This window comes from Trichosurus vulpecula, chromosome 4, assembly GCF_011100635.1.
Source record: "Trichosurus vulpecula isolate mTriVul1 chromosome 4, mTriVul1.pri, whole genome shotgun sequence".
In the NCBI taxonomy this organism is placed as follows: Eukaryota; Metazoa; Chordata; class Mammalia; order Diprotodontia; family Phalangeridae; genus Trichosurus; species Trichosurus vulpecula.
In genome coordinates, this window is record NC_050576.1 from 33124642 (window position 1) to 33145294 (window position 20653).

The 20653-nt window shown below is 54.4% G+C and overlaps 1 protein-coding gene across 1 annotated transcript; it reads right to left on the bottom strand.

Moving 5' to 3' along the window:
* Nucleotides 1-9181: 9181 nt before the first annotated feature.
* TSPAN1 (tetraspanin 1) lies at nt 9182-19040 on the bottom strand. Its single transcript, XM_036758125.1, has 7 exons — nt 18984-19040; nt 13287-13493; nt 12882-12956; nt 10454-10552; nt 9982-10122; nt 9536-9619; nt 9182-9261 (listed from the first exon to the last, which is right to left on the bottom strand). The coding sequence occupies exons 1-7, from the start codon at nt 19038-19040 to the stop codon at nt 9208-9210; spliced, it is 717 nt and encodes a 238-aa protein (XP_036614020.1). The 3' UTR covers nt 9182-9207.
* Nucleotides 19041-20653: the final 1613 nt, after the last annotated feature.

Genomic DNA, 20653 nt, shown 5'->3' on the forward strand with positions numbered 1-20653 from the left:
CCCATGCATGCGTGTGTGTGTGCGCGCGCGAGTGTGCATGTGTGCCTTCATGCTGGCCCCTTGGCGTGTCTGCTTGGCTGGGAGGCAGCTGCCAGTTGTGTGGGACGGAGGTGGACGGCCAGTTTCCCACTGAGAAAGGAGCTGCCTAAAGGAACCCCATTGGGTCTCTCAGCCCTGCTATCATCTGTTCAATGGGATCATAGACCTCAGAGGCCACTTACTCCAATCCCCCCTTTTTACAAGTGAGGAAACTGAGTCACAGGGAGTCCAATAGTGAGTGTTATGGAGCCAGGATGTCAGCCCAGGGCCCAAATCCAGCTCTAACCACTGAACTACAAAGTAAATGGCTGAGGTGGGGCTGCCTTCTGTCCTGCTCCCTGGGCCTCCTGCCTACACATCTCAGTGATTTCGAACACCATTGCCCATCCCCCACCAAGCAGTTCCTTCTTCTCATGCCCTTCAACCCCACCCATCCAACTTCCCACCCCTGCCAGTGTGCCCTCAGGAGCTCCTGCTCCATCGATAGCAAGCTTGCTTTCACCTCAAGCCTTTTCCTTTCCCATGCTTTCCTGAGCTGTGGCCATGGGCACCGCCCCCCACCCTCCCACACCCCATGTCCTCCCTGGCTTCCCTTTGCAGCTCTGTCTGTGCTATGCTCCTTTCTCACCATTGCCTCTAGGTTCTCCACCTCCCTCCCTCATTCCTCAGAATCTTCCCCTTTGAAGACCATAAAATCCACATCCACAGCCTGGGAGCTGTTGGTTACACACCTCTGATAATTCTTTTTTTGAGGCAATCACGCTAAGTGACTTGCCTAGGGTCTCACAGCTAGGAAGTGCCTGAGGCTGGATTTGAACTTCCTTCTGCCTCCAGGGATGCTGCTCTATCCATTATAGTGCCACCTAGCTGCCCCAATACTCTTTCCCAGCCAGTTCAGTACCCGGATCCCAATTTTGCACTCCTCCTCAACTCATGCCCTCACACCTGGGGACTTCAGTATACATAACAACTCTCCCTCAAACACCACTTCCTGCACTCCGCCTCAGCCACACACAAAGATGGCCCACCTCGGATCTCACCATTGCCTACAAATCCCCTAATCTAACCATATTCCATTGGCTTTCCAGTTCTCTCTGTCCATGGTATGACCTCCAGGCTCTCAGCGCCTCAGTTCTCTCCCAGGCCATCTCCCCTGCACTAGCCACTGTTTCTTCTCCTCCCCATCTTGACCCCTTGGCCCCACTGTCCTCTCTTGAATCCCTGGGCCCCTTATTGTATTGCCGATTGTGCCCAGCCAAGCCTCAGCCTTGGATCCCTGTCGCCATCCACTGCCTCACTCCTGCACGTAATGGTGAACAAAGGTTGAGAAAATCACAGAACCATTCTGACTAGCTCCGCTAAAAATTTATGTTATAAACACTTAATTGGGCCGTAAGTGCTGCTCGGCAATCCTACTGAACCTCCCTCATCAACTCCCTCTCCCCCTTTCCACAGCGACCCTCCTCCAGACTCTCAGAGCTCCCTCTCCCCTCATTCACTCAGCTGAGAACCTGTCCCCATATTTTACTTAAAACAAACACCATTTGCAGACAGTCCCCTCTTCCTCATCTCCCATCACTCAGGTGACTTGTGCCAGTCCCTCCTCCACCCCGTCTTGCATAAAGAGGCTACCTTACTCCTCTAAAAGGCCAGCTACAATAGGTGCTTCCACTTTCTCTCCTTAAGCTCTCAATTCTGTAGTACAGATTCGGACCTCATCATTCGGCCAAGACTACTCTCTATGAGTTACCGATGATCTTTTAATTGCCAGATCCAATGGCTTTTTCTCAATGCTCACTGCAGCTTTTGACACCATCCGTTACCCTCTCCTTGACGCTCTCTTCTCTGGCTTTTCAGGACACCTCCCTCTCTCCTCCCCCTCCCCTGGTTCTCCTCCTCCCTCTCTGATCGCTCTTTCTCTGTCTCCTTTCCTGGATCCTCTTCCAGATCACACTTCTAACTGAGGTGTCCCTCAGGGCACCATCCTGGGTCCGATTCTCTCTGTACCACTTCACTTGGTGAATCAGCTACCAAGGATTTAATGACCATCTCTATGTTGATGATTTTCAAATCTTCCTATCCTGCCCCAGCCTCTCTGTTGTCCTCCAGTCTCATATCTCCAACTGCCTTTCAGACATCTCAAAATGGATGTTTAGCAGACTTCTTAAATCCAACGTGTCCAAAACCGAATTTGTCATCTTCCCCCTCAAACCCTTCCCTATTATCGAACATCCATATTACCATCAGGGGCACCCCCATTCTTCCAATCCCTCAAGCTCACAACCTAAGTGCTACCTTCAACTCCTTTCCCTTCCCCCATCTCACCCTCCCCTCATCCCATCTGTTGCCAGGCCTCCTCTCCCCTGATGCTTCTACCCTCCCTCCCTCCCTGGTGCAGACTGTCATCACCTCACACCTAGAACGCTTGGGGGGGGGGGGCCTGTCTCCAGTCTCTCCCCACTCCAGTGCATCCTCCAGTCGGCCACTAAAGTACTTTTTCAGAGCACAGCTCAGACTTTGTCACCTCCCCTATTCAGTAAACCACCGGCTCCCTCTCACCTCAGGGAGCAATTACAAAATCCTCTGCTTGGCATTCAAAGCCCTTCAGTCCAGTCCCAGCTAAAATCCCTCCCCAACCCCCCTTAATGTTAGTGCCTTCCCTCTTGATTTCATCGCCTATTTGTCCTGCATATAGCCTGTTTGTGCAAAGCTGTTTCATGTTGTCTCCTTCACTGAACTGTGGGCTCCTGGTGAGCAGAGACTTTTTCCTTTTATATCCCTAGTACTTAGTATGGTGCCTGGCACATAGTAGGTTGCTTTTGTTGTTCAGTCATGTTTGACTACATGGGGTTTTCTTGGTAGAGTGGTTTGCTATTTTTCTTCTGCAGCTCATTTTACAGATGAGAAAACCAAGGTAAACCGGGTTAAGTGACTTGCCTACAGTCACACAGCTAGTAAGTGTCCGAGGCTGGATTTGAACTCGGGTCCTTCTGATTCCAGGGCCTCCCAGCTTGCTTAGTAAGTGCTTGACTGACTGCACACACTACCTCCTCCCAACTAACTGTCTCTGCTCCAAGGTCTTGCCCAGCTTAGCTTCAATTCAGTGTGTTTCTGGCTCCCTTCAAGAAAGGAAGTGGCCACCAGGGGGCTGACGGGCTCCTCCCTGGCAGGGTCAAGAGAGAGGAGTGTGTGCAGCCTGGCACTCTGGGCAGGGACAGCATCCCTGTGCTGGCTGGAGTGATCGGAGAGGAACGGGGCATTCAGCGCCTGCTGCAATGCCGCCCCGCCCCCCCCCCCCCCAGGTCCTCCACCTGCTCAGTCTTGGGAGACTTCCCCTAACAACCCCACCCCCCACCTGCGTATCCCTGGGTGCCTGACAAGCCCAGGCCTGCTTGTTCCCAAGTACGCTTAGTCACTAAGCCTCCCTGGAGACTAGGAGGGCCAGGGAGCCACAGCTCAGGTAACTCACACCCAGAACCATCAGAAACCAGTCAGGAAGGCACCAAGTCAAGGAAGTGTAGGGAGGAGAGGTCAGGGACAGGGTAGCACTGTTGGAGCTGCCAGGAAAGTCCTGCCCTGGGACAAACTGGGAAAGGTCACTGAATTTGGTGACTGAGTCATGACGGAAACGGAGCAGTGCATTCTAGAAACCTCAAGGAGAGCAGAGGCAGTGAGGGAGGGAGCCGGGTGATGGGCTGAGGAGTGGGTGTGACTGTGTCTAGTGATGACCCATTAAAAGGGCTGGGGGTGCCGAAAAGACCCGGAGGGATGGGAGACCTGCTTTCTAGAATCCAAAGCGCTCAGGCAGGAAAGGAGGCTTGACCTTGCCCTGTGACCGGACTGAAAGTGCCCTCAATGTCACGAATGAAGTCTGAGAATGGCTCCTGCCCTCCCTGCAGTCTCTGACCTAGTTACTAAGCCCACAGGCGACCAGCCCCCTTTTCTAACACCTGCTCTCACCCTCTGAGTGAGCGTTCCCCAAGGGCAGATCTAGAAGGAATGGGGCTACAGGTGTGTGGGGCAAGTCAAATTCAGGCCTTCAGTCATGAAATCATGAAATACTTGCCCCCACCAAGAGCTGTCCCAGAGTGGGGTGGGCAGCCCCAGGGTGCCATGGACTCCCCCTCTTGGGAGGTCTTCAAGCAGACAGGTCTAGGTGAGGCTGGGGCAGCCAGCTGAGCTGAGGGGTACAGGGATGGAAGGGGGGAGGGCAGGCTTGAAGGGTGGGTGTTTGGGAGGGGACAGAGAGAAAGAAACGGTGATGGGAGGCAGGGCAGGAAGCAAGGGCAGGCACAGCTCTGGCCAGAAGAGGGCTGCCTCTTTCCCTAGCCTGGGAGCCCAGGCTGTGTAGCTTTTGAACCTTGGCGAATGGTTACTCAGAGAAGTCAAGGCAGGAAGAGAAGCCTCATGAAAAGTGCTCCAGAGGGGATGGGAGTCTCAGTGATTGGGTCTGATCACACAGGGAAGGCCAGGAGCCTAGGGCTGAGGGTCAGCTCACCTTGAGGGCCCTTTCATTCCAGGCATAGGAACTGGAGTGGAGTTGGAGGGTAGTGGGTGGTGAGGAAGTAGAAGCAGCCAGCATAGATCATTCTTCGAGGGCACAGCAGGCCCCAGGGAAGGGTTTTTATTGTTTATTTTTCTAGATCTCATGCCTGGCACCTATAAAAATGTCCTAAATATAGCTTCTTATGATTTATAGTGGAACTCGGAGTCCTTCCTCATTTGGTTCCCAGGGCAGGGCAGGGTAGGGCAGATTCACACTGCTTCTGTGGATGAGTAAATTTAAAGCCTGGAGAGGGGAGGTGACTTCCCCAAGATAATTTAGGGAGTGGGCAACTGAGCTGGGGTGTGAGCTCAGACCCTCCAACTCCAAACCCAGCACCTGGGCCATTATCCCACAGCTCTCTAGGTAGTGTGGGAAACAGAGGCTGGAGGCTAGGGGATTCAGGAGAAAGGGGCTGGTGGTTGGAGGTCCCAGAAGAGGCTGAATCCAGGGCCCAGGAGAGATCTTACAACATTAGGGACACAGAGGTGGTTCTTAGATGGTTCTGGGAATCTTAGAACCTAGAGCTGAGAAATCAGAATTCAGAGGGTCCTGAGAACCTCACAAAGAGGATGTCAGAGAATGTCAGAACTGTGAGGAATATCAGAGATCGTGTTGTCCGGATTTCATTTGATAATGGAGAAAACTGAAACCCAGGAAAAGTTCCTGCCTTTGAGAGATGGAAGAGGGTGATGATCTGAGGATGCTTTTGAGAGGAAAGAAAGGCCAGGCACCCAGGCAGAAATGTGATACCCACTGATGGGGGGAGAGACAGGTTTATAGAGATTTCCTGAGTATATTGGGAGCAGGAAGTAGGGGAAGCTGATGATCAATGGAAGAAGGCTTCTTGAATTGGAGAGGAAGGGATGTGCCAAGGTGTGCCCTTGATGCCAGGGAGCAAGCTTTAATAAAAACCACCAAATGGGGCTTGCCCTTCAGCTTACATTCTCTGGTTCAGGTAGAGTCCAGGCTGCCCTGCTCTGGGAAATGACCAAAGGTCAGCTGCAGTGCCCTGAGGTCAAGGATGAACCAAGGACCATCTCTGACTATCTCTTATCCCTGTCCACATCCTAGCTGTCTCTCACCTTCTTGTCTCTGCCTGTAGTCAAGTTTCTCTGTCTCTTGGGCCTGCCTGTCTGCCCCAATCTGTCTCAGTCTCCCCAACAGCTGAATCTCTCCATCTCTTTTTAGAGAGGTACCCTTCCTCCTCCCCCAATCCCTGAAGCCAAAGTTAATGAGCATTACAAACCCATCCAGAAAGGCTGGGGTAAGGTGGCCTTTCCAAAGGAGGGTAGCCAGTAACTGTGTGATTGGACTGTGGGTTGAAGAGACTGGGGGTGTTAGCCTGGGGAAAACAGGACTGGGAGGTGGGGAGAAGCCAAGGGGATTGTGGTTTCAAACGGCTCACAAGATGTCATGGCCTTAGAGGGAGGAACCAAGAACCATGGGAGAAAATTGTCAAGAGGTCCCTGGGGGACCATTAGTCATGGATGTTGTACACTATCCATGACTGGGTGGTGCTGAGGAGTCATGGGGTGTCTTGAACGTTCCACCCCAGTGTCCCCCCACCAACCTCATTTAGGAGGAGGGAGTTCGGTGTAAAGGAAAGGCTCCTGGGCTGGAAACTAGCACACCTGGGCTCTGGTCTCCACTACTCCCCTTAAATAGGTAGGTTACTTTGGGCAAGTCCTTTGCCATCAATGGGCCTTAGTTTCCCCACTTGTAAAATTGGAAGGGTGGACATAGTGATCTCTAAAGACTAAGGAGTCAGGGACTGGCTCCATCTGGGGTCACTCCCGATGCCGGTTCCCTCTCCAGATGGGCTCCATGTTATCCCTCCCCTGTCCCCATCTTTCTTAGGGCCTTCCTGGGAAGGTTCTGTTGCTCAAGTCTCAAGTTCAGGGTATAATGGAAGGAAAAGAGATGGTGTGTCCACAGAGGCAAGATGGACAGCTGTAGATGGGTTGGGTGCCCCCCCCAAAACCACGTTCCTGGGGAGGTGGGATGCCGAGGGCAATACTAGATGTAGCCTAGATTACTGGAGGAGGCCTTTGATCAGAGTGTTAGCACCGAAGCCTTGAGTTGGTGGCAGACCCATCCAAACAGGTGCCCTGCAGTGGGATCAGCCCTATCTTCTGAGAGAAGACTGGAAGTCAGGGCTGCTCCTTCCTCCCAGCCTAGGTCTCATTCTACTCCACCCTCAGCTGCCTGGGTCACTATCCCCTCCCCTGCATTCTCCATCAAGTCAAGCCCTTGGCAAACACTCCACCCACTCCACATGCTGCAACACCCTGGCACCTGTGTGTTTGGGGGGGAGGGTGGGGGAGAAGCAGGTTGCTCCCAGGCCTGCCAACCTCGGGCAAATCAGCTGCTGGCACCAGACCCATCTGGCAGGGTGGGGAGCAGGGAGAGGGAGTGGTGCAGTCCCTGACTTCTTGTAGGCCAGTTCACCCCTGTGTCTCTCCACATGACTCTGGTCCTGGGACAGCCCTCTTTAAGGTCAAGGACACCGGCTAGGGGACTTGGCCAGTAGGGACAAGAGAATCCCCTTTCTGAGCAGGCCCTCAAAATGGGACCTCCCCGATGCCATTCCTTGATGGGGGTGGGGGCAGGGTAGGGGGAGAAAACAGAACCAGGAGATCCGAGTGAGTACAGAGTGGGCACAGAGATGGGAGAAAACCAGACAGGCTGAACCAGAGACCAGAGACAGAGTAAGAGAGAGAGATAAACAAAGCCAGAGAGAGAGACAAATTGACAGCCGGGATGGGAGAACCGGTCCAGCCAGCCTGGCCGTTGCTGGGTAACGGTGGCTGCTTGCGACCTTCCTGCGACCAAAGCCTCTCCTCCTTGGGTCAGCACCTCACCAAGCCCAGCAAACTCCAATGAGGAGGTAGCTCTGAGCTGCAGCCCCCAGGCACCCTGGAAATGGGGTCTCTCTTGGGTGTCCAGGAGTGAAGCAGGCTAGGTGCCCTCTGCTCCCAGTTCAGCCCCGGGAGAGGGAGCTGTGAAGCACCCAGCAGAGGGACCTGCTTCCCCGTTGCCCAGGAAACCCCAGCCATGCCCGGGTGGGGCAGGAGCCAAGCCAGGCTTAGCCGGCTTGGTATTTTTATGGTGTTCCAGCTCAATGCTCAGGCCCTGGGGAGGGCGGGCAGCTGGGGCCAAAGTCCCCCTGGGAGCCTAAGCTGGAGAAAAGAGGCAGGTGAATGGAGAGGATGGCAATGGGTCCCTCCCGCTCTCAACACTGTCACATACCTAGCCCAGCCCAGCACTTATCATAATACCACACATATCCCTGCAACTTCAGCCCCAAAAGGAGTGAGCTGTCTGGGCTTTACTAATGAGAAAGGAGCCCTTGGTCCACCCTGGGAGTGACTGGGAGTGGATTTTGATGGTCCAAGGAGGGAATTACCCCCACTGCCCAGGCCCGAAGTGTCTGCCTCTGTTTCCTCATCTACAAAATGGAAATACCCAGCACCTCCCCTCCCCCCAGGGTTGTTGTGAGGACTCAACGAGAGAACAGTGGTTTAGCATGTGCCTAGCACACAGTAGGTACTTAAATGTTTGTTCCCTCCTCCCTTCCACCTTTCTGCCACTTCCTACTGGCATGACTTTGGACATACCTGTTTTGCCTCAGTTTCTCCATGTGCAGAATGGAAGGGTTGAACTAATAAATAGTAGGGTGCTTCCTTTCAGCTCGAAATCCTTTGGGGGCAAAGGCCCTAGGAAAGTGGCCAAGCCAGTATCCAAACCCGGCTTGTTTCCAAATCCTGGGTTTCCCTTCCCCTACATTTTAGTGTTTCCTGGGCTAGGCTGTAAAGGCTAGAGCCCAGCCTCCAGTATAGGGTGGCCATAAAAATGTTTATGGCTGGCACAAGGAGAGGTGGTTTTGGTGGAAATTTGTGTGTTGGTCTGGGAGGGGGAGGGGAAGGCAGAAGCATTTCCCAGCAAATTCCTACGGACGGACGCCTCTAGGGTTTTAGCATCTTGGGGCAATGTCTCAGTTATCCCACCCTAGTTAATTCATTCCCAATATTCCTTCTGGGGATCAGGCCAGGCTGGCAAATGGAAAAAAAAATCTTTATTTTTGAACAATCAAAAGTCACAAGCTTCTGTACCTGGCCATCCCTCCAGTGTACCCACTCAGCTCTTCCCACCCCCCACCCCACCCCACCCCCACCCCCGCCCCATCCCAGGCCTGCTGCTCCCTCTTCCGTCCTAAGCCCTTGGCTCCTAAGGGATGAGGTCTGGATGGAGGATATCCTTTGCCCTGAAGCCTGCACCTAGTGAGCTGGGCCACTGGTCTACCCTCCCCAGAGTGCCAGGGCTGCTCTGACTCCCAAGAGCCTTCATGTTGGCCCTGGGCCCTTTCCCCAAATGGAGCAATGGAGGAGAAGGGACTTGGGAAAGATGCAGCATCTGGGGAGAGGGGGAGTGGTCTGTGATCCCCCCAAGCTGGCTCAGCTACCAATTTACAGCTTGGATCTGTGTGTCCGTCCCATCACCTATTAATCATTGGTGGGCCTGATAGGAGCTCTGCTCTGCCCACTGGGGTTGGTCCATTTGCACTCACACCCACACCCACATCTCCCCTCCCCACGCCCCCCATGCCCCAGCAGTATTCAGCATCAGACTTTGTCCTGTTTGCAGTACAGGTACATGGACACTGCCATGGCAGCCAGCTGAAGGGAAAGAGAAAAAAAGTGGGCTGAGTGAACCAAGGGCATTCTGGGGACAGAGCACAATGGCGGGGAGGGAGGGAGGTCTGTTTTCCTTCCCCTTCCCTCACCATGTACTATCCACCCTGGGCTTAAGAGAAAAGCCCACCCTCTCCAGGAAGTGCCCTAGGCCCGTTGGCTCTGCCCCAACAAGGACCAGGCAGGGCCCTCAGCTACAACATAAGAAGTGGGCAAGTGGGTACGGGAGCCCTCTCCCCACCCCATGCTGAGCCCTTACCTCTAGCGCCGCAAAGCCAGCAGCCACGCCACCCACAACTGCGGCATTGGTGTGAATTTCGTACAAGAGCTGCCGAAAACAGCCCTGGGGGAGTAGTAAGGTGGGGGGAAAGGAGGAGGATTCAGGGGTCAGCCACTTGTCCCCAGCCCCAAGTGCCCCCATCACCTCAGTCTCCCTCAGAAGCCAAATCTCCTCCCTTCCTCCTCATAGCTGGGCACTTGCCCCCTCCTGGCTCCTCTAAGGCAGTCATCTCCCCTCTATGCCAGCTGCTCCAATTCCAGGCTAGACCCTCGACCACCCACCAGGACTGTGGAGGCAGTAATGCCTGCTGCCTGACTTTTCACACTCACTGATCTTGCTCTGGCCCTCCTCTGGTCAAGAACCTTCCCAGGCTCCCTGGCACCACCAAGGAGAACACCCAAGCCACAGGCTGCCCTCGCTCCTACCTTGACCTCAGACTGGGAGGCCTCTTCTTTAGAACAGGAGGTGGTTTCATTGGCACAGCAGTATGAGGGAAAGCTATTGTACGTCTGGTAGAAGGGGGAGCCTTCAAAGTCTGTGTAGTTGTTGAAACCACAGCAATGGAGCTGAGGAAAAGGAAGGGCCAGTCAAGGTCTGGGGAGGGACCCTCCCCTCACCCCCTCAGACCAAGGGCCTCCTCAGAGCAGAGCTGTCCCCCCCAGTCTGGGTGCACCCCAGCCCAACAGGACTGTATCCTCCTCCCTCTGGGTACTCCCCAGAGAAAAGCTGTCTGCACCGCCCCCAGTCTGCTCCCCAGAGCAGAGCTGTATCGTCCCCCTGACTCTGGCCCTACCCCAGCACTGTGGGTTAGCACCAAGCCAGGAGCTACCCAAGGGCAGTGCCTATGGTGCGCCCCCTACACACACACACACTCTCAGAGCAGGAACCCTCACTCACCCCTTCCATGGTGCTGTTCCATACTTGGGTGATGTCCGATTGTTTGCCGTAGTCCTCCCTGATCACAGATACAACCAAGGAGCTGAGCAGGGTCTCGGCCTGGAAAGAGAGAGGCCCTTGGCTGTCCGCTCCCATGTCTAGCCCTGTCCAGCTACATCTGCCTTGTCTGTTTCCTGAGGCCCAGACCCATATCTCCTCCTGCCTGCTGCTGCTGGCCACCTCCCATCAGACCTCCCACCTCCATACTTCCCCCACAATCCAGCATTCACAGGCTCCAAAATAATCCATCTTTCTTGTGCACCAATCCTGGCCTGTTCCTCCTTGGCTCAAACATCTTCAGTGGTGCTCTAGTATGGCCTAAGTAAAGTCCAAACTCTTTTGCCCAGCATCCAAGGCCCTCCGAAATCTGGCATCTCTCTCCCCTTCCAGGCTTATCTCAGAGTAGCCCCCTCCCCACTCAAGGCAAACTGGACAGCTCCCCTGGGCCTTGATTGTGTCTTTCTACACCTTGCTCCCCTAGGCCTGGAAGGTCCTTTTTCTCCTTCACCTGCTCATCCAGCCAGGCTTTCCAATGATCTCCTTCACACACAGGTCTGACCGTGTCTCTCCCTGGCTCTACCAGCCTTACAATTTCCCTGTCGCCTCAAGGATCAAATACAAACTACCTGGCAATGAAAGCCCTTCACCAGAGGCTCCAAGCCTGCCCTTCCACCCTTATTTCGCATTAGCCTGGGACTTCCCTGAAGGCAGGGACTGTCTTGTGCCACTCCCCAAATCCCCTGGCTTAGCACAGTGCCGGGCTCGTCATCATCGTCATCATTATTAATAATAGTAATGATAATGCCCAGCATTTATACAGTCCTCTTAGACTTGCAAAGTGTGTTACAAATATCACCTCATTTTACCTGCCCAACAACCCTGAGAGGTGGGTGGTCTCATCGTCCCTATTTCACAGTCAAGGAGACTGAGACTGACCGAGGTCCCACAGCTAGTACATGTCTGAGGTGGAATTTGAACTCGGGGCTTTCTGAGGGCCAGCTCCCTCAGTGCCCCCTATTGCTATTGGCCACTGCCTCCAGCCATCTTGCCCCGGTTCCTCTCCCAGCATGGCAAGGCCTCCTTTCCACCACTCTGTACTTGCTTGTCTATGGTACGTGATACTATAACATGGCATGTGAATTTGGGGCTCATGCCCCCCAGCCTATGATCTGAGCTCCTGAGGATAGGGACCCAAGCCTAGGGCTTGGCCCACAGTACAGGCCTAACAAATAGTTGGCGGATGACTTGAGAGAATGAGGGAAGGGGACAGAGGAAGATGAGTATGGAGGATGCCCTAGAGAGAAGCCAGATCTGGGAAATTTGTCTCCTCACCATGGCCTTCCCTGCTCCTTCCCAGCCTTGATGTGACTCCCTTCCTGGAACACTGGCCCACCTTTCCTTCCAAGCCCTAGCACCCAAATGGCCTCTCTGGCCTAGCTGGGTACCACCCTACACACATACGAGGCTCCTTCTCTCTCTGGGCCCTCTTCCTCTCAGAGCTGTGCCCCTGGGAAGTCCATAGTTCAAAGCTCAACTGTTCTCTGAGGTTTGGGGATGGCAGATCCTCCCATAAGCAGACTGTGAGCTCCCTGAAGACAAGGACCCATTTCCTCCTCCTCTTAGCAGGCTCCAAGGACACCCTGCACACCTAGAGTGGGGCACAGCCTCCTGTCAGAGGCGTTGGCAAATATCTGATGAATCATATTTCTCTCGGTCCCTGTGACTGGTCACCTCATAAACAGTCAGTTCCAGCTGAGGGGGCAGGAAGGGAATCCAAGCTCTGACTTTCACTCCCCACCCTGCCCCCTCCTAGAAGGTTTTTTGTCTCTTTAGAGGATGGAGCTCCATAGCTAGAAGGGGCCTTGGAGACCTTCAAGGGGTCAGATGCCGGTCCAGCCCCTTCCTTTTACAGATGGAGAAACTGAGTCCAAGACTTTCAGAGATGAGAGGGACTCCGTAGCAACCTCCCCTCACTCCTACTATTGCTAGTACTGACAGCTGTAGCCGGCCAAGCAAAACGAAGCTGACCCTCCCTCCTGGAGAGCCCGGTTCTCAGGTGCCTTGCCCTTGAGTCTCTTCTCCTCTGGCTACACATTCTGAGCTCCCTGATCTTTGTCCAAGGTCACACACTATGGGCAGGGCTGGGTCTAACCCCCCCCACCCCCCACCATCGCTCCTTAGAACCCACCCATCTGGTCAGGAGCCCTGGATACCAAGGCAGAGGACCTGAATTCAAAACCAGCTCTGCTGCTTGTTAAGTGGGAGGCCCGAGGCAAATCCCAGCCCCACTGGGCTTTCAGGCCCCTTTCTAATCTCTCTCACAGTTGGTGCTGCTCCAGGCGCCTTTCCTGGCCCCTCTGAGCTATCGACCCCCTCCTTCCCGACTCACCAGGGAGGTGTAGACCAGGGCAACCACAGCAGCAGCGATCTCAGCAATGAATATTATGAGCAGGATGGAGAAAAACTGGGGAAAGCAAGACACAGGGGGGAGGGGGGAATCACAGACTGAAGAAGATGGAGTGGGAGGGAGGGGCCTAGGTGGTGCACACAGCCTGCACAGATGCCCACTCACTAGCTCCCTAAAGGCCAGCAAGGAAGGAGCATTCTTATCCACCCCCATCCTCTGACAGGGAATGTCCCCCAGCAGCCCCAGGGTTTGGGGTATGTGGTAATGCTACCCCACGGGCAAGTCTTGGGCACTAGAACTAGGGACCATGAGCCTAAAGTAGAAGGAGGGTCGGGGAAGGATGCTATCTTAAAGATACGTGGGGGCTCCAGGGCTGGGGGTCCTTACCGTTAACAGTATACATTTGCTCTCCTTGTGGGCCCCATAGCACCCTAGGAAGCCAAGCACCACCAGGACACAGCCCGCAGCGATCAGGAAGTAGCCCACATTCACAAATTGCATGGCACTGGCCGACACCGTCCCGAAGATCTTCAGGAAGGAAGCACCATCCACAGACACCCATATTCCCACTCCCAGCAGAACTGCACCACAGATCTGGGGGCAGAATGGGGTCTGAGTGAGGGGAGGCCCAGGCCAGGCTCCTGCCCCACCTAGGATGGAGGGACAGGTCTCCGGCTCACCTCCACCCACTTCCCAAAGCTGGCCCGAGGTGACCTAGGTGGGTCTCCAGTATCCTCCAGGCTTCTGGATACCTACAGCCCTCCAGACTGGGCCTCCAGACTCACACAACGGAAACCAGAGAGCTCAGAGCTTATTTTATAGTTAAGGAAAATGAGGCAGAGATGAAGTGACCCAGGGTCACACAGCTAGTATATATCTGAGGTCAGATTTAAACTCAAGTCTTCCTGACTCCAGGACCAGCACCCTCTCCACTGCTTGCTGCCTACATTAACTCCTGAGCATGGGGAAGATACCGTTTGGAGGAAAAATACTCAGGTGTCCTCTTCCCAAACATTTCTGACCCCACAAAATCAGAGCATCTCTGTGCTGTGGGCATCACATGGCTGACTGTGCCAATCTGTGTCTCTCTCTGCTCCCTTTGCCATAGCATCCCTGACCAGCGAGCCTCCAGCCTCAGCTTAAAGACACCCCACCCACCCACCCCACGCCAGTGATGAGGAGCTCACAACTTGAGTCAGTCTATTCCAGGAGGGAGACTTAGGGTTAGGAAGTTCTTCCTGATGTCCAGTCTCTATACCTTTGACCCCTGACTCTACCAGGCTGCTCCCCCTTCTACCACACAACACAGCCATTCTCATCCTTCAAGACGGCCATCACGACCCTCCCTACTGAGCTTTCTATTCTTTGGGCCAAATGTTTCCAGCTCCATCAGGTGACCCTCACTCGGTCTGACCAAAAGCCCTTTGCTATCTCCACTCCGGATGCTGCCCCAGGGCTGCCTCACAAGCCAAGTCCCAAACTCAAGCTGGCCCAAAATAGAGAATCAGAGACTACTAGACTCTCCATGCTGGAAGGGCTAGAAAGAGACTTCATGCTCTCCTTCTATGCACTTAGATGTGCTCCCCGGAGCTTGAGTGCTAGGGCAACACACACATACACGAGCGTACGCATGCACATGCATCCCCCCACATGCATGCACATGGAGACACTTATAGAAACAGAGGTAGTGACTGGAGAGAGGCCAGGGCTTGGAATCAGCAGACATGGGTTCAGATCCTATCTCTGTCCTCCATAATCCAAGTTCCTGTTTCTAGAACTCTTCAAGGTTCACTTGGCTCAGAAGAACCATTCAAGCATGGAATGCTGGACCTATTACAGGTATCTCCATTTTACTGAAGAGGAAATGGAGGTTTAAGTGACTGGCCCAAGGTCACATGTGACATAGTGGGAGGGGCCCTGGGTTAAGCTCTCCTCCCAGTGAAGCTTTGGGTCACTCCCTTTCCTCTCTGGGCCTCAGTTTCCACTTCTGTCAAGTGAGGGAGGGTTGGGCTCAGTGCCTTGGAAGGGCCCTCTGAGAGAAGAAGGGATTGGCCCAGGATCACGCACTGACCAAATCCATGCTTTCCCTTTTCCCTGGCACACCCCAAGCCCAGATTAGCACCTTATCTACATGAGTGGCACCCAAATGCCTCATTGCCTCCACTGTGCAACTAGGGAAACTGAGACCCAACTCTAATGGGGCACCTGGAGAAGGGGACCCTCCCAGGCTCAGAGTTGTACCTCCTTAGGGAGGTAGGGAAGAGGTTCTGGGGATCTGAGCTCGAGCTGGTGACAAGAGGAAGTTTGCCTGGGCACTAAATGGGTGGGCCCAGAGCTGGATTAAGATAAATTTGTCTGAGGAAGAAAAGAACCAAGAGGCATAGGGGTCAGGTTTCAAGGGAGCCAGGAATCCTGTTCTTCCCCTCTGGCTCTCAGGGCAAACCGGATCTGCTTTTAACCCTGGACAGGCCAGAAGTCCAGAAGGGCCTTCCCTGAGGGCACTGGCAACCTTGAAAGAAGGGGCAATATCCCACCTGCTGAGGCCCCTTGCCCCTATCCCTACAGTGCTTGCCTTACCGGGCAGGTGAGGACAGAGCTGACCCATTGTCCTGCCCTGTCTCCCCCCAGGGACCCTGGCTGAGCCTCCTCTCCCCCAACACTGACACAGTCACAGTGAGTCATGAGTGGTCCAATACAACCAAGCAGATGAACACATTAACAAGGGAAATGGAAGCCCAAGGTTTAAATCCTGGCTCTATTTCCTACCAGGTCCCTCTACTTTGTTATCTATAAAATGCAGACAGTGATACCTGCCTGCCCTCCCTGCCTTTCTTACAGGACCATGGTGAGGTTACAGAAACAGAAGCCCGGGCTGTTCCTCTGGCTCCCTGCCTCAGTTGGCCACTCACACACCAGGGCCAACCCTGGCCATGTCAGGCAGGGGGACCCTGGCCCCCACCCCACCCCATCCTCCCCACCCCATGCTGGCCCTGGGCTGACAGGGGGCTTCTGGAGTCATGTCCAGTCCAAGAGACACCCAGGCCCCCGAGCCTGGCCAGACTCAGGCTGACTCTTTTTCCTCCTACTGGAGCCAGAGAAGGCAGCAGCTTTTCTTCTCTTTATCCTGATCCCCTGCCAGCCTCTGCTTCTTCGCCTTACACTGCCTTCTCTAGCTCCAGCAGCGTGGGTTCAGTGCCCCCTGCCCTCCTGGACTTCTCCCTCCAAGCTTAGGAGTGGCCCAGCAATGACCTTTTCTCCATCCTCATTCTCTGGGACCTCTCTACAGCTCTCCCATGTTGCCCAGCTTCTGCTGGCTCCTCTGGCCTCATCTGGCTTTTGGGATAGGCTTGACAAAGTTTTTGTCTCTTCTTTCTGGATGACCCATGCTTTTCTCATTCTCCTTCCTGCCCTCCGAGCTTCTGGCTTCCTCCCTGTCCTCTCCTCCTGTCTCAGAAAATGAGGTAGCCCTTCTCTTGTCTGGCACTTGTGGCCCTGGCCTACTCTGCTCCTGTCTCTCAGGTGAGCATCTACTGTCCCTCATCCTCCCTGCCCCTCACTGCTGCCTACAAACATTCCAAGGGCTCCCGTAATCTTAAACAACCCTCCCCTCCACCCTGACATCTGCTCAAGTTCCCAGCACCTCTCCCTCCACTCTCACCACCATGCACTCCTGGCCTCCATTTCCTCTACTCCCTTCTCCCCCTCTGCAATGGCTTCCTATCCTTCTCGGGGCTTATTGGTGACTCCTTAGCTGCTGCCTCCAATGCTTATCTCTCACCCCCTGGGTCTTCTTACCTTTCTTGTTCTGCTTGACCTCTCCACGGTTTCTGACTCAGTTGGACTGTCCTCTCCTTTCTTTCGATGATACTCTTGTCTCTCCTAGCTTGCCTCCTACCTGTCTGACCCTTCCATCTCAGTCTCCTTTGCTGAATCTTTCTCCCACTCCCTGACTGGGCATGTCCCCCAAGACTCTAACCTAGGCCCTTTTTTTCTTCTCCCTCTAGTTCACCTTTCTTGGTGAACTCAGCACAGGATAGTAGAAAGAAGGCTTGATTTGGGGGCAGAAGATCTGGGTTCAAATCCCTGTGTGATCTGAGGCAAATCATTTAAGCTTTTCTAGGCCTCAGTTTCTGTCAACTCTAAAATGATAGAGATGGACTCAGTGGTCTTTGAGGCCCCTCCTAGCTTAAGATCTGTGATCCTGTGTCCTCTCTGCCAATGATTCCCAAATCTCTGTCCAGCCTCCTGAGTTCCCTGATAATTTTGCACACAGTAAACACCTAAGAAATGCCTGTTGACTGCCTAAGTCAGTATCCTGTGATACCAACATTGAGGACTGAAGAAGTACTTAGACTAGCCAGGAATCTTCAAAGGCATCCAGGTCAATGCCCCCATTAGAGAAGTGGCTTGCTCAGGATTTGACCGCAGGTAGCATGTGGCAGAAGCAGGCTTCAGACCCAACTCCCCTGACTCAGAAATCGGGTTGTTGTTTTTTTTCCCACCTCAGCACACATTTCTGCCCAGATGTGGTGCCCACACCTCAGATCCAAGGGGGCCAAAAAGGAAAGCAGCTCATTCATCTCATCCTCCCTCTAATCTAAACTCGACCATTTCTCGGCTTCCTTGTTTCTGGAGAGAGCAGAGGGCATTTGCTCTCCTCCCTGGCTTACAGGCTCTGAGCTTCACGCTGCCCCAGTCTTCCCTCTCCCTTGCCCCCTACATGCAAATGGAAGCCAAGGTGTGTGGAGCCAATGAGCTGCCATCTCAGAACACTTAGGGGTTTTGAAGTCCAACCCCCTGCCTACCATAGCAACCCTCTCATTTGCATCCCCAGATAGGAGCCTGGGTGGGGAGTCCTCTGGTCTCAAACCCTTCTGTTCACACGTAGCTCATCACCTCATGGTGGACTCTTTCCCTTCTCCCTCCCCAATATTTCTAGGATCCTATGATCATCTTTTCTCCACCTTCATCACCTCTAGCCTGGGCCACTCCCTACAGTCTATGCTTTCTGATCTTGTCAAACTAACTTTGCTGGGGGCCGGGGGTGGTTAGGGCCTACAGGATAGAGCCTAGGTCAGTGTCTGTAGCATTCGAGGTCCTCAGCAATCTGCCTCCTGCCTGCCTTTCTTCTCCTTTCACCCCAGCTCAGCTCGGCTCAGCTCTAGTGTCTCCCTCCCTTCTTCAATTCCCCACCACAGAAGTTCTTCCTGCCCCTTAGGGGAGCTGAACCTTCCCCAACCTCTCCCTCCCCCCAGTCCAGCCTGCCCTAGTGACCCCTTCTCCTCCCTCACCCTCCCTCTAGTATCTGCCCCCAGTGTCTTAGTCACAACCCCCAACTCAGCAGGGAGGGCAGGGCCTATGGTTTATCCTCCTAGTTCCATAGGAACATGGGGGGAGGGGAGAGAGGAGGAGGAGACAAAGCTCAGGGGGAAGTTACGGCCATGAAGTCAGGCCTCTTGTCCTTCTTTCCACCTCTGTAAAACTAAGGGGCTGCACATGATGCTGTGAAGGAACCCTTCTTCTGACTCTCTAGGAGACCTAATTCAGGCTTTCCTGTTAGCATTCAGCATCCTCCCCCTAATGTTGGCCAACTCCCTGTGCCCTCCCGGCCTCAGTTTCTTCTAACAGTAATAATGGCGTTAATTACAGCTCCCAGTGCTTTAGAGGTGGGAGGGCTGACAGGTCAAGTTCAATGATCCCCCTTTTACAGAAGAGGAAACTGAGAGGTTTGGATACATCAGGGCTAGAATTTGCCCTTTCCTGACTCCAAATTCTGAAACTCTCTTCCTCTTGCGTCTTCTCAGATGGTCTCAGAGGTCCCCACAGACCCTCCAGCTCTAAGAACAGGATTCTAAGATTCCATGACTCTTGCCCTGAGGTGAGGAGCCGGCCCCTCCAGGTTGCCCGATTTGTCTTTTAACCTTCAGCCCATCTTTCCTCCTCTTTACTCATACCACCTGCCCTAGAGGTCAGAGCAGGCAAACCGAGCCCTGGTGGGATGGAGTCGGGCATTTCCCGCTCCTTTGCCCCCTGGGATCTCGCCTCGGAAGAACCCCTCCCTTACCCCTAGCCCCCAAGACTTACAAAGATGAGGAGGTTAAAGATAACCATGGTGACCTTCAGGAAGGTAAAGCAACTCATCTTGGCTCCTGGGGGTAGAGCAGGGGACTGTTAGGGGGTGGGTGGGGCGGCCCCTTCCCAGACCATCCCCCTTCCGCTATCTTCCACGAAGCCCGTAGTCCCCGGCCGCCCTCCCCAACCCCACCCTCGCCCCTGCCCCAGAACCAGCAACTGCTCCCTCCCTTCCCTCCCATCCCCGCACCTGGTCAGGGGTCCCGGGGGGACGGCAGCTGGGGCACGAGCTTGGATGGGAGCAGGCACAAGCAGCTGGGCAGGGGCTCGGACCCGACACCTCTAGAGACCAGCCTGGGACAGCGCGCAGAAGTATAGGAGATCCCGCTCTCTGGGGCTGCAGCAACTCACCTGAGCAACCTAGCGCCTGAGGCCGCTTTTAATGGGCCCCGCCCAGGCCCGCCCCGGCCCGCCACGGCGCGCCCGGCCGGCCCTGGGCTCCAGACTCCTGCTGCCCCCTACTGCCCCGGGCGGGAGGCACAGACCTGACCTACCCGTCTGGCCAGCCGCGGGGCGCTGGGCGCGGGGTTCTCCTACGGCCAGTCCTGGCAATCGACAGCATTCAGCAACCGACCCATTGCGCGGAGGGAAAGATAGAAATCGGGCTGCACGATAGTGGTGTGACCCAGGGCTGGTCGCTTCTCTTCTACCAGTTTCCTCAGCTTCCCTTGGTGGAAAAGGGCATTTTGGATCCGCATGACTGCTCCTGTCCCTCCCAGCTCTGAGTCCTGAGATTCCCGGTCCCGTGGGCAGAAGGCCTCGTGGGCAAGTGAGACAGAACGTCCGCAGTTGGGAGAAGAAAATGGAAGCCCAGAGCAGGACAACAACGAGCTTGAATGAAATCTCAGCAGGGGTGAGAAATGGGTCCTGCTGACTCCCATTGACCCCTCACCCAGTGGTTCCAGACTTACTGGAGTCCTGGAGACACACAAGCACACAGAATCCCGTTCCCGATTCCTCGGACACACTCAGTAATACACTACCCAGTCACACTCAGACACTGGCCCCCTCCCCAGGATACAGGTACACCTCCAAACACCCCCCCCACACACACAAACACACCCTACTCAGACACACACAGATACCTACAATGTCACCCCCCACTCCACACATACACCAAGACAGGTACCCCAAGACATACGATTCTACCTTCCTAACTTAACCACATCCATTTCTAACACCCCCCCCCCCCAACACACACACCCCTGCAGGCTTTCATCACCTTATCTCTCTCCCCACTCCAGCCCATCCTCAGTTCAGCCGTCAAAGTGTTGGTCCTAAATCTCAAGGCTGACCATGTCACCCACTACTAAAAGCCTAGCATCCCTATGACCTCTAAGAGCAAATATAAAATCCTTCACAACCTGCCCGCCATCCCCACTCGAGTCTTCTTAGGCCTGACTTACCCACACTTAAGTCTGTGATCCAGTGCCGCTGATTTCCTCATACAAGACCCTCCCTATGGCACTTAGAGCATGTCCACTGCCTGTCCTTGCCTCTCCTGTCCTCTGCCTCCTGGCTTCCCTTATTTCCTTCAAATCAGCTAAAATCTCTTCTACCAGAAATCCTTCCCCATCCTCCAGACACTTAATACCTGGGTGACCCTGGGCACATCGCTTAAC

Bases quoted from the DNA above. Each gene is read 5' to 3' on its own strand.
- TSPAN1 (XM_036758125.1), bottom strand. From the start codon at position 19,040: ATGAGTTGCTTTACCTTCCTGAAGGTCACCATGGTTATCTTTAACCTC. The intron at 9,620-9,981 runs GTAGGAGCGAGG...CTACTCCCCCAG, and splicing joins CCTCCCAGTCTGAGGTCAAG to GGCTGTTTTCGGCAGCTCTT. The intron at 9,262-9,535 runs GTAAGGGCTCAG...CTTTCCCTTCAG, and splicing joins CTGGCTTTGCGGCGCTAGAG to CTGGCTGCCATGGCAGTGTC.